The sequence below is a fragment of the Onychomys torridus genome, chromosome 2 (genome assembly GCF_903995425.1).
Source record: "Onychomys torridus chromosome 2, mOncTor1.1, whole genome shotgun sequence".
Lineage (NCBI taxonomy): Eukaryota > Metazoa > Chordata > Mammalia > Rodentia > Cricetidae > Onychomys > Onychomys torridus.
The window spans coordinates 63,705,573-63,718,629 of NC_050444.1; the positions used below are offsets into that span (position 1 = coordinate 63,705,573).

General features: G+C 48.4%; 1 protein-coding gene across 2 annotated transcripts; it reads right to left on the bottom strand.

The window, feature by feature from the left end:
- Window positions 1-431: 431 nt before the first annotated feature.
- Window positions 432-9,328, bottom strand: Fancg (FA complementation group G). Of its 2 annotated transcripts, none has more exons than XM_036179388.1 (14): window positions 8,994-9,328; window positions 8,727-8,817; window positions 7,777-7,908; window positions 7,008-7,210; window positions 5,411-5,546; window positions 5,131-5,261; window positions 4,896-5,042; window positions 4,555-4,706; window positions 3,553-3,619; window positions 3,098-3,384; window positions 2,875-2,921; window positions 1,822-1,977; window positions 1,222-1,339; window positions 432-1,086 (listed from the first exon to the last, which is right to left on the bottom strand). In XM_036179388.1, exons 1-14 carry the CDS (start codon window positions 9,087-9,089, stop codon window positions 978-980), a joined length of 1,872 nt encoding a protein of 623 aa, XP_036035281.1. In that variant the 5' UTR covers window positions 9,090-9,328; the 3' UTR covers window positions 432-977. The 2 variants fall into 2 exon arrangements, with proteins under 2 accessions (XP_036035281.1, XP_036035280.1); XM_036179387.1 differs by having other exon boundaries at window positions 8,727-8,820.
- Between the last annotated feature and the right edge of the window lie 3,729 nt (window positions 9,329-13,057).

A 13,057-nucleotide genomic window follows, 5' to 3' on the forward strand; every position in this document is an offset into this window, starting at 1 on the left:
GGCTGTCCTGGAACTCACTATGTAGAACAGGTTGGCCTCAGACTCCACCTGCCCCTGCCTCCCGAGTGCTGGGATTAAAGTGGCATACCACTTCTTAAGTATCATGTGCCCACTCTTCCCTAAGAGGCCTGTCAAGATCATTCTTCAGACCAACTTCATTCACTCTGTCACCTACCACAGATTCCCGGGCTTTCAGATAACAGCGCTAGAGAGATGGCTCAGTGGTTAAGAGAGTGTAACTGCTCTTCCAGAGAGCACAGGTTGGATTCCCAGCACCCATGTCAGGTGGTTCACAACCTCCTGTAACTCTAACTCTGAGGGACCCAACGCCTCTGGCCTCCAAGGGCACCCACACACATATAGATGGCATACACACACATGATTTAAAATAAGTAAAGTTTTTAATAATTTTTAAAGGACGGTGCCACTGCTTCCTTTTCCTCATGCTCAGACCTCGAGCTCTTTAGATAGATCGTGGGGGTTGGGTGAGAGATAGGGAGGGACTAGGGGCTTATATGTGAGGAACTGGAGTTCCATCCCCAGAATCCAACCTCCCAAAAAGAAAGTGGGAGGGAAGAGGGGACCTGGGAGGCAGGGAAGGTAGACGAAAGCTGGATGTTGGGAAGACAGCATCTTAAATAACCAACACCTAACTAGTCTGCCGTGACTCTTCCCATTCAACCATGTGCAATAAGCAGATAATAGGTAAATACGAGATTTTACTCAACACATATACCCCAAAAAAAGGAAGAAAGAAAAGAAACAGGAAGCAAGTGTCATGACCGAAGTCACTGATTTGTTCTGGAACTAGACTAGCAGCAGGGGACGGGCTCACAGACCAGCATCTCAGCAGTAGAGAGAGGAGTGACTTAGGAACACAGCCCCAGCCATATTCTCCAAAGAGGATAAGGGAGGGAAAAACCGCGCCATGGAGATGGTCCACAGGGGCCCCACTCAAGCTCCTGGAAACAAGGAAGCTACAGGTCATGAGACTCCAGCAGAGATGCTCCAAACTCCTCCAGGAGAGCTTCACAGTTAGGGGGGTGGATCCAGCTCAAACAGGTTTCTAAATACAGTGGAAGAGACCTGAAAAGCAAGAATGGTGATGCCTGAGAGTGCGAGATAGACATGGGTTTGACATCCTTCCTTCTTCTGCTCCTCAGCATCTCCACCACAGGATTCCAACTCCTCCCCAGCCAAGCCAGGAAGACTCAGCCTTACCAAGTAGCTGCTTCCTGTGGTGCTTGAGTTTGGACCTCCCGCCAGAAAGCAGTGGCCTCATTCTTCCGTTTCAATCTTTTCAGAGTCTGAAGCAGGTAAAAGGAACCATCTCTATTGCCTATAGCCCCCGCAAAACACAAAGACTTAGAACCTGATATAGCCTTAGACCTAGAGAGAAGCAGCATCTCGTCTACACATGAAACCCAAACTAGATTATTCAGAACCATACTTTCCCAGAAGCCGCTGCCTGCCCAGTACAAAATGTTCAACTGACCCTGTTCCTACAAAACCATCCCCACAGAGTCCAGATCTTTGTGTCTGAGGACAACAGAGAGACCAGGGAATTCTTAGGAGCCTTGCATGCTTGTTTGTATATGCACACACGGGTAGCTTCTGGGTAATACAGTATAACCCTATCCAGTCTTCCTATCTGGGGATAACCCCCCTCCCTCAGAGCTGAGGACCGAACCCAGGGCCTTGCGCTTGCTAGGCAAGCGCTCTTCCACTGAGCTAAATCCCCAACCCAGGGATACCATTCTTACATGTCTGTCCAAGTACCACTCCTCCAGTACAAGGCCAGTGTCATGCAAATGTACTTACCTGGGCATATCTGCACACCAAGGAGGAAGTCACTTAAGGCTTTGGTGTCCTGGCCACTGGCTGCCCATTCTAGCCCACGGCTAAGCAGAGCAGCTACTTGAAGCTGTTTCAGTACCGCATCCGGCCTACACGTCTGCTCACAGCTGGAGCCTGCACCTAGAGACCACCACCAAAGTCAACACGGATCCTCTGGTCTTCCCACACACATGATCACCAAACCTCCAAGTCCCCATTCTCCTCCTATCTTCCCCAACTTTTTTTTTTTTTTTTGAGACAAGGTCTCACCACATAGTCCTGGCTGACTCAGAACTTTTTTTTTTAAGATTTATTTATTTATTATGTATACAATATTCTGCCTGCATGTGTTCCTGAAGGCCACAAGAGGGCACCAGATCTCATTACAAGTGGTTGTGAGCCACCATGTGGTTGCTGGGAATTGAACTCAGGACCTCTGGAAGAGTAGTCAGTGCTCTTAACCACTGAGCCATCTCTCCAGCTGGACTCAGAACTTATTATGTAAGTCAGGATGGCCCCACACTCAGAGATCTACCTGCTGGGAGTGCTAGGATTAAAGGTATGTGCTACCATGCCCAGCATGTCCCCCTAAGTCTCCCATTCTGGTGGACTGGAGTACAATGGGAAGGTAACCCACACACCACTTTCAGGAGATAAGAAAAACTGGCATCTAAATTAGAGTCAGGCACAGTTCAAACATCCATCTTGTCAACACTTGGGAGGTAGAGGCAAGAGGAACAGGAATCCAAGGGCATCCTTGACTAAAAGAGTAAACTTGAGGCCAGCCTAGTCGATATGAGAACCTGTTTTATAAAAAAAGAAAGGAAAGGAAAAGAGAAAACTTAAAAAAAAAAAAAAAAAAAAATTAGCCAGGCAGTGGTGGTACATGCCTTTAATCCCAGCACTCAGGAAGCAGAGCCAAGCGGATCTCTGTGAGTTCAAGGCCAGCCTGGTCTATAGAGTGAGTTCCAGGACAGGAACCAAAACTACACAGAGAAACCCTGTCTCAAAAAACAAAAACAAAAAAAATTAAATCACCTTGTTCTTTGTCCTCAGGCCGGGCCCGAAAGAGCAGCTCAAGGCACCTGGAGTGGGGTATAAATAGCAGGAATAAAGAGCAGCTCAAGGCACCTGGAGTGGGGTATAAATAGCAGGAATAAAGAGCTGACCTCAGAAATTAAGACAGCTTCTAAGAATGAAGTCCACCGACCAAGGTCCCGATCAGAGAGCCACCCTTCCGCCCTCTGTCTCCCGGACTCACTGGCTAAACGCACTAAGTGCCTCTTTTTGAGCCTTTAGTTGTGACCAGGCCTGGCCCTGAAGCAGGTGGGTAGCAGAGACCCAGATCGGGCAGTAGGGCAGTTCTTTGGTTCTTTTTCTGGCATTTTCCCACAAGGACATCTTGGGACGCAGAGATGAAGTTCGACTGAGCAGCTCCCCGCATACAGTCAAAGCGTCTGGGGCTCGGCCTGCCTGGATCAGCGCTGCTGCCATCTCCAGACACAGCTCTGGTATACTGGGCTCCGGAGAGGAGGTGGGCGGGGAGAACTGGGGGGAGAGGGGCAGTGTCCTGGAGTGGCATGAGCCATCACTCCCGAGCTCTTCATCAGGCTCCAGGACCATTCAGAGAGAACTGATCCCTCGGAGACCAATGAAGTGCGGGGTGAGGGGTCCCAACCCACCCACCTAACCGAAAAGAACCTAAAACACACCTACCCTCAGCTCTGTGCCACCCAGCAACATGGCCAGCAGGTCCAAGTAATGCTCCGCAGCGTCTTCTGCCCTGGAGAGTCAGTCAGCTTGTGAGTTTCAACAAGGACCCTGGCCCCCCATAAAGGTTCCAGTGAGAATACTCTCTTGGCTAATGAGGGATGCCTTGGGCCCTGAGGTGTAAGTGAGGAGAAGGGCTTGGGAGCTCCAACCCTGGCTCAGTATAGATCCATCCCATTTCAGGATGGATGGGGTAGGCCACGTCAGCATTTCAAATAGAAGACGTTACCGTCTGGATGAGGGCTTCTCTGTTAAAGCTCCGCTGTAAGGCAGGAAGCTATGTCTTGCCCATACTTTAGTCACAGGAATAAGCAATCTCACAAGAGAAGCATGGGGTCTGGGGAACATGGTTCAGTGGATAAAGAGCTTGCTATGCAAATGTGACAAGTTTAGAGCTCCAGTACTCTTGTAAAAACCCTCTACAGCAATACACTTTTTTTTTGGTTTCTCTTTGTAGCACCAGCTGTCCTGGAAGGCACTCTGTAGATGGAGCTGTCCTGGAATTCAGAGAGCCACCTGCCTCTGCCTCCCGAGTGCTGGGATTAAGGGCATGTACCACCACCTCCGCAGCCACCGCCACCAGCAGCACCACCAGGCAACAAAATACATTTTTAACCACAGCACTGGGAGTGAGGGAGGAGTCAGAGACTAGCAAATCACAAGGCTTCACTGGCCAGCCAGTCTAGCCAAAACTAGTGAGCCGTAGGTTCACTGAGAGATCCTGTCTCAAGAAATATAGTAGATAACAATCGAGGAAGACATCTAATGTCAATCTCTAGCTTTCACACCCCCCAAATCAGCCAAGTGGAAGCTCTCCCTGACCCCGCATGCACAGATATACCACACATACCAAAAATAAATAAAATTTTAGAGAGAGAGAGAATCGCATGCCCAGCAAAAGTATCAGAAGTGGGAAGAGGAGCTCTGGTGAGCAGTGGGGAGACTCACCTCCCTGTCTGTAGACATCGGCTTGCTAGCAGGTGCTTGGCCTGGCTCTGTGTGCCACAGTGAAGAGGAGAGGAAGGGTCAGGTTGTGGGAGTAGCAACTCTACCTCAATGAGAAGTCTGAGCATGTCAGGACTGTGAGTGGTACTCAAGGCCTAAAAGGACCAGAAAGAATTTAAGTCTTTGAGGACCACACATCTGTGTACTTCTGTCTTGCTGAGTCATCCTGGACCAGAAAGAATTTAAGTCTTTGAGGACCACACATCTGTGTACTTCTGTCTTGATGAGTCATCCCAACACAAGTGCCTGAGCAGTCCTCCACAAGGTGTCTGGAAGCGCCTCACCTCAACCAGCAGCTCCAGACTCTCCAACTCGGCTGCTGTGTCTCCTAGCTGTCGATATATTCTGGAGGCCTCCAAAAGAGGAAGGGCACAGGTTGTTCCCACCTTCAGGGCAGCGGTCAAGTACAGCAGCGCTCTCTGTGGATTTCCCTATGTGCATGGAAAGATACAAGCCTTAGCTACCCTGACAAAGCATGATGTCCATGGTTTCCCCCAGTTCCTAAGGCTTTATCTTTACCATCTTACGGAGACAGGTCCCCAGCGCTGTGTACACCTGGACTAACACAGATGGTGGACACAGGCCTGAGGCTGCTTCATGCAGGCTGTTCAGTGCACGGGGTAGGCTCCCTGCGACGAGCTCCTGGAGGCCTGGAGGCAAGCACGGTACAAGCTTAGAAAAGCTCGTAAGGTAGGAAGCATGATGGGAAACAACACCTTAGAGGAACTCCCCGGAAAGACAGAGAGCAGAAACCCAGAGGATCCTTTAGGGAAAGAAAGGATAGATCAGGTTGCTAGACCTTGGCGGCAGGCAAGTGCTGTCAAAAGGACATCCCTCAAACCCTGGGCGTCCTGCAGAATCAATGGGCCATCTGACTTCTCAGCTGGAGGACTCCAGGATTTTAGCAGTAATAGCAGGTCCTCAGAGGTCTCAGTCTGGAGAGAGAAGGACAGTCAGAGGCTGTCATTGGCAAGCACCCTGTCTTCTCCTGTCAGTCTGTCCCACCCAGTCTTTGAGCCCGAGAGTCCTTCTGCTTACTGTACCCCCATTATAAGGGAAAGATAACTACGGGGCAATGATGTGGGCAGGAAGGGAAACCCTAGATAGTGCTGACTGAAGTTCCCGTCACTCATATGCCCAGGTGGACATGGGACAAGGAATGTGTTCGGGTACTATGAGAGGATTGAGCCTGGAAGGTAGCTTTAGTACTCACAGAGCCTTATCCTGACTTGGACTTACTAAGCAACTTTTAAAACTGCCCCCAAAAAATCCCCCAATGAGGAGCTAACCAGAGCAAGGTCACTCAAAAAAACTGGTTTGGTTTTTTGTTTGTTTGCTTGTTTTTGCTTCTTTTGACAACCATCAATCATAGCAGCCTTCCCAGGGGCTCTCAAGTTCCTAATGCTGTGACCTCATGCTGTGTGACCCCCCAACCACACAATTCTTTCATTGCTTCTTCATAACTGTAATTGCGCTACTGTGATGAATCGTAAGGTAAGTATCTGTGTTTCTGATGGTCCTAGGTGACCCCTGCGAAACGGCCATTCGACTCTCAAAGGGGTCATGATCCGCCCACAGGTGGAGAACCACTGCTCTAGAAGCTAAGGCAAAAAGGATCATAGTTGAAGATCTTAAACCCAGGCTATAGAGTAGCATGGGCTACCAGTAAGTTCAAAGCTAGACTTGACAACTTATTCAGGTTCTACCTCCAATTAAAAAGTAATGAGAGTTGAGAGCTGGGTGTGGTGGTTCACAGCTGTAAATTTCAGAATCGGAGAGGCTGAGGCAAGGAGGACTGCAATAAGTTTGCAGCCTGGGTACACAGTAAGAGCCTGTCTCAAAAACAAAGTGGGAGACCTGTCATGGTGGTGTGCTCCTCCAAACCCAGCACTTAGAGGAGGCAGGTAGATCTTTGTGGGTTTAAAACCAGCCTGGACTACGTTGAGAGCTAAGGCTACACAGTGAGACCCTGTCTCCAAAAAAAGTGTGTGTGTGTGTGTGTGTGTGTGTGTGTGTGTGTGTGTGTGTTGGGGGGTGGGAGAGGTGGACTGCAGAAGGCTTAGTGGTTAAGAGCACCTGTTCTTACAGAGGTCCCAGGATTGGTTCTCAGCATCCACGTGGTGGCTCACAACTATCTGTAACTCCAGTTCCAGGGGATCTGACACTCTCTTCTGACCTTCATGGGTACCAGGCATGAACATAGTACACATATATGCATGTAGGTCAAACACTCATACACATAGAAATAAATTTTCTTAACACATGGGCAGGAGGGGAGGATGGAAAAAGTATCTCAGTGGTGGAGTGCCTGCCTAGCATGTCTGAGCCCTAGGTAAGCAGTGCAGCTACGGGGAAGAGCGGAGAGTAAGCCCTTTCACCCTCATTTTCCTGGTTACCTGGCTGCCACCGAGGGCTTGCAAGAGCAAGGCCAGGTCCTCCGGGTGGTCAGTCCTCATCCAGAGGATAGCTTGAAGGCTGGCCAGGCAGTGTAAGGTAGGTAGCAGCTCCGGCAGAAGGGAGGAAGCAGAAAGGACAGAGTGCCACAGCTCCTGGAGTCCCTGCTGTGACTTTGGCTCCAGCTGATTCTGGGTCTCCATCACTGTAGAACACACACGCGCACTCATCCATCTCTCGTCTCCCCACACCCTCTGGTTTTTCCTTTCTTAAAACTCCCTGGGGGTTGGGGATTTAGCTCTGTGGTAGAGAGCTTGCCTAGCAAGCACAAGGCCCTGGGTTCAATCCTCAGCTCCGGAAAAAAAAAAAAAAAAAGGAGGGGGGGTGGAGAGATGGCTCAGAGGTTAAGAGCACTGCTTGCTCTTCCAAAGGTCCTGAGTTCAATTCCCAGCAACCACATGGTGGCTCACAACCATCTGTAATGAAATCTGGTGCCCTCTTCTGGTCTGCAGGGATATGTGCAGACAGAACACTGTATACATAATAAAAAAAAATAAATAAATCTTTATTAAAAAAAAAACAAAAACAAAAACTCCCAAAGATTACAATAATATACCTGGTCTGAAGAACATACAGAGGATGAGGAAAGGGCATCTGCCTTAGTGGAGATGACAGGTTTTGTGCCTCTCACCGCCCCCCATCCCCTACCCACACACACCCCCTTCAAGCATCACCCCAGAATGGAACTGCCAGGGGCATGGGAGGCCTTACCTCTCTCTAGGCCCCTTTGAACATCCATGATAAGGTCTTCAGTGAAACCCTGGGTCAGGCTAGCCCTCAGGATTATATAATTACAGATGACAGTCAGCTCCAAGGGAAGAGCGGGAAGAGCAGCAGGGAGTCCTGGAGCGACAGATGCTGGTCTCACAGGCTGTCCCATGAAATACAGCCCAAACGGTTTCCAATCCAGAGATCAACCCCACTCCAACCAAGATGCCTTCAATAAGGAATTCATCTTTTGTTCAGAAACTTGGAAAGAACAAGAAGTTCTTGAAATCTCCTGATAAATCATTTCTTCAAATGTTGCAGCGCGCGTGTGTGTGTGTGTGTGTGTGTGTGTGTGTGTGTGTGTGTGTGTGTTGTAAGGTGAGGGAGAATTCACCTATTGAAAAACAATTCCACCCGTCTCTTAGTGTTTTAAAGAGTGTAGAGAAAAGATTAATAGAATCATTGCACCTGGGGTAAACATCGGAATGCATAGTTATTTTCCATAAGTACTTAGACTTTAAGTAATCATTGTGGAAAACAGTGATTGTTTTCTGTTGTCTAGAGAGCTGTCTTTCTGAAGCCTTTGCATGACTTTGGTCACAATACGGTCCTGGCACACCTGGAGCATCTAGAATGATTGGGTACTGCAAACAGTACACAATAAGCGCTGAAGTGCCAAGGGGGTGATGCTTTCCTTCAGAAGAACACGCAGATTAGATCAGGGGCTTTGGTATGAGGAACTAACAGTCAACAGATACGCCTTTGCTGTTCGGGGTTCAGTCCACCAGAGGCTGGACCTCCCTGCTGCAAAGAGCCTAAAACTTGCCTTGGCGTGAGTGACCTTCTTTCTTTGATCATCCGCACACTACAGAACACCCGACAAAACAGGGCTCCTAAACGCTCGGAATAATCACCTCAATCCCAGAACCGCTGCTGGAAGCTCTCTGTCTTACCTTGCAAAGTGAGGAGCAGCTCCCTAAACCCTTCCAGTGTGTCTTGAGCCAACTGCTGTCGCCTCAGAGACAGACGAGACTCCCCAGTCAGCTGCTGAAATTAGGAGGGGCCGCTGAGGATCAGGGTGGGACACATTTTCCAGCCACTTCTGGTTCTTTGGGCAGAGATCAAGCTCTGCTCCTTCCCCCAGGGTTTGCTTCTAATCATTGCAAACCCGCTTCCTGGGATCTTGAGGATACAAGGCGAGGGTCCCAGAACCATCTTACCCTAGTCTGTCCAACGAGCCAGTCATTCTTTTCCCTCCACAGGTCCAGGCTACTAGAAGATGTCTGGGGGAGGGCTGCAATGGTCTGGCTGCACATTGTCGCCGAGGTTGAGCCCCGTCACCCGAAGAGGTCTTCTGATGGGCGATGCTGGTCCCGCCGACGCCTTCGCCCTAGCCGCGAGGAGGGTGCCCACTCGGGCGCCCGGCGCCCCTCTGGGTCTCAGCCGGCGGGCTCTCGGAGCCCGAAGCTCAACCTTCCCGCCGCCGCCCACCGCGGCTCTGGTTGGCCAGGCTGCAAAACTCTCGGCCACGGTTGGTCCTCTTCCAGAGTCGGTTCCCGCGGGAAACTGAAAAGAGACCCGGAACAAGGAGGTGGGGAGACGGGGCAGCCACAGGCCAGGGACAGACTGTTGGCCTTCGCGGGGGCCAGTAGTGAGACTAGGTTAGCAGGAGCGGGTGTTGGCACCAGAGTCCCTGGCTCGGCTCTGCCTTAGAACCAACGGCAGCCCAGGTTTTCCACTCCGTGGCAGGCTGGCCCGCGCGGTGCCTGCTGGGGGTTGTAGTACAGTGGAGAGCGCCCAAGAAAGGATTCCCCCCCACACACACACACCTCCACTCACTCCTCCCCTCTCTCCCTCCCCCCATCCCCCTGCAAAAGGAAAATGTCTCCTAAAAGCTAAGGACAGAGGACTGAAGCCCTTAGTAATCTTCCCATCCTTTCTTTTTGAGCAAAAAGCGTGGGGAATCTGACATCCCTACGCAGCAAGAAGAAAAAAGTACTGGGCTCAGTGTATATAAACATCAATTCAAAATGATTCACAAAAGAAATACAAAAGCCCCAAATATAAAGCTCAGAAAACAAGAAATCACCTTCATGGGTTTGACAAGTTTTGGTTTGGGTTCGTTATTGTTATGTTTGAAGGTTTGTTTTTGTTTTTTAATTATGTGTGTGTCTGTGTGGGTAGGTCTGTGAGGTGGCCAGAGGTGGCCAATACCTGAGTTTAAGGCCTGAGCCGCCTGACATGTGTACTGGGAATGAACTCGAACACAAGCCTGCAAGAGCACAATGCACTCTCAACCCGGAGCCATCTGTCCAGCCCAGTGTTATTTTTGAGAGAGTCTCACTATGTAATCCTGGCTGGCCTGGTACTGGCTTTGCAACCACCAACTAGCGGTAGTCCTCCTGCCTCGGTCTCTCAAGTGCTGGGATTACCAAAACCAAAAAAGCTGCCAGTCTCAAAGTCCCACCTCACTACTTCCTGTGCATTTCTCTACCCATTTTCTGGGCTCCCTCTCACTCTCTATGGCTACTTCCTGTCAACAAGTCGTTGGCTCCGCCTCTTGGTGCAAGGTTGATTTTATTTAATAAATGCAATCTTTGGGTTCACAGTGTGATCAAATATCCCTCAACACTCTGCCTTATTCCTTTAGACCAGTGGTTTCTCAACCTGTGGCTCTCGACGGGTGGGATGACTCATTCTCAGGGGTCACCATCAGAAAATCAGATATTTATTTACATTACGATTCATAACAGTAGCCAAACTACAGTTATGAAGTAGCAAAGAAATAATTTTAGGGGGAGGGGGCAGTTTCTCCACAACATGAGGAACTGTGTTAAATGGTCACAGCATTAGGAAGGTTGAGAACCACTCATCTGGACAGTTCTGATCCTGAAGCTGGCTGTTGGGCTAGACTTCATGGTTTGTGCTCATTGGGCACAGAGTTTCTTTGAGGGGATGAGCCATTCTGGAATCGAGAGTTGTCATCTTTGCTAATTATGTACTTACGACCACTGAACTCTACACTTTTTTTTGGTCTTTTGAGAGTCATCTCACTCTGTCGCCCTGGGTGGCCTACAACTTTTTCTGATGACCCAGTGGCCTTTAACGTGTGGCAGCTCTCCTGCCTCTGCCTCCTGTTTGCTGAGATTATGTACTTTTTTTTAGACTTATTTATTTACTGTATTTATGTATCTTATGTACTGTCTGCCTACCAGAAGAGGGCATTAGATCCCATTATAGAAATGGTTGTGAACTGCCATGTGACCCCTGGGAACTGAACTTAGAACCTTTGGAAGAACAGTCAGTACTCTTAACCACTGAGCCATCTCTCCAGCCTGAAATTTTATTTTCTTGACATTTTAACTTTCCTGGAGGTTTTGTTCTACTTAATTGATTTGGTCTTGAGGACTGCACATGTGTGGAGGTCAGGGGACAACTTGTGAGAGTCGGTACCAGGGATCAAACTCAGTCTTTACCTGCTAAGCCACCTCTCCACCACCCTACCCCTACACACACTTTAAAAAAATACATACTTCCAAACGGTGAATTTTGTAGTCATGATAGTACATGCCTATAATGCTAGCACTCAGGATGGTGAAGTAGGAGAATCAGGAGTTCCAGGCCATCCTGGGGTATATAATGAGACCTTACTGTTTAAAAAAAAAAAAGTTAATTTTACTGTCTTAATTTGTTTGGGTGCTTCCCAGACCAGGTGCCGATTTCTCTCCTTCTCACTCCAACCCTCCTCCATCCCCAGGCTGATGGGGTCCGTCTCTGAGGCCCCCAAATGCTGGTGACAGTGCTTGAAGTGACTGCTTGGCCACCTCAGAGGCTACCAGGGCTGCCAGGTGCCTGAGCCCTGCTGCAGATGTGACAGTGGACCACACAGCACCCATCCCCCACCTCATTCCCCCCTGGGCAAACAGGCCACCACTGAGTTACATCCGAAGTCCTTGTTTTTGAGATAGGGTCTCACTATGTAGCCCTGGCTAACCTGGACCTCTCTCTATAGATTAGGCTGGCCTTGAACTCACATAGATCTGCCTGCTTTTGCCTCCAAGTACACACACACACACACACATTATACCACATAAAGCTTTATTGAGATAACAGTCACATATCATGCAAATCACCAATGTAAGTTGTGGTTTCGAGTATATTCACCATGTTGTCCAGAGGCTCCAATTTCTTGTTTGTCACGTGGAGATAATATAACCTCGTGGAATTGTTGTAAGAGAGACATGAGATAATAAATGTAACATGTTTGGCACAAAAAAAATTTTTTTGTTTGTTTGGTGACAGGGTCTCACTAGATAGCCCTGGCAGGCCTGAAACTCACCTTGTATGTAGACCAGGCTAGCCTGGAACTCAGAGAGACACTCTTGCCTCGGTCTCCTGGGTGCTAGGATTAAAGGTGTATGTCACCACACCTGGCTTTATCTCAGTTTTTAAAATGAATGAATGAACATTATGCTTAGAGATTTTGGTCACAAAAGATCATGTGTTAGAGCTCATTCCTAGGAAGTGTCGAAATGCCCACAGCAGGCAGATATAGACAGAAAGCAGGTTAATGAAGGGGGTGTGGCGGTACATGGGTGCAGTTCCAGCACCTAGGAGGATCAGAGTTCAAAGCCAGTTTTGTTTTAGCTAGGCAGGAGCCTCCAGAAGCTGGAGAAAGTGCAAGGTACAATTTTCCTCTGAGTTGGACGGATTGTAGGGAAATTACGCAACTCTGTGAATACATAAAAACCACTGAATTTTATACTTCTAGTGGATTTTCTCTTAAAATTGTGATTCAACTTGGCTGGCCTGAACTCACCACGTAGAGTAAGTGATCTCAAACGTTTTGAGATCTTCCTGTTACTGTCTTCCAAATGCTGGAGTCACACATTTTCCAAGCCAAGATTTTGTTTCTTATTTCTAATCTACCTTACAAGCTAGTTAGTGATTTCTCCTTTGCATTACCAAGCCTGTTTCTGTCAGTGCAACCAAAGATCAATTAATTTGCCTCAAGTAATATATACTTTTTTCATCTGATCTAAAACTAGGGTCTGATGGCCATTAACAATTTGAACATATTTTGGCTGTCTACCACAGAAGTGAATGCTTTTATTTTTCCTTTTTTTTTTTTTTTTGTATAATAGTTTTTTGTGTGTGTGAATGCTTTTATCTCATAACTATTGTTTAACTTTTCTCCTATTCACTAAGGCCCCAAATGTCCTATTGTTGATTTTTGTTTTTTTTTTTTTTTTTTTTTGGTTTTTCGAGACAGGGTTTCTCTGTA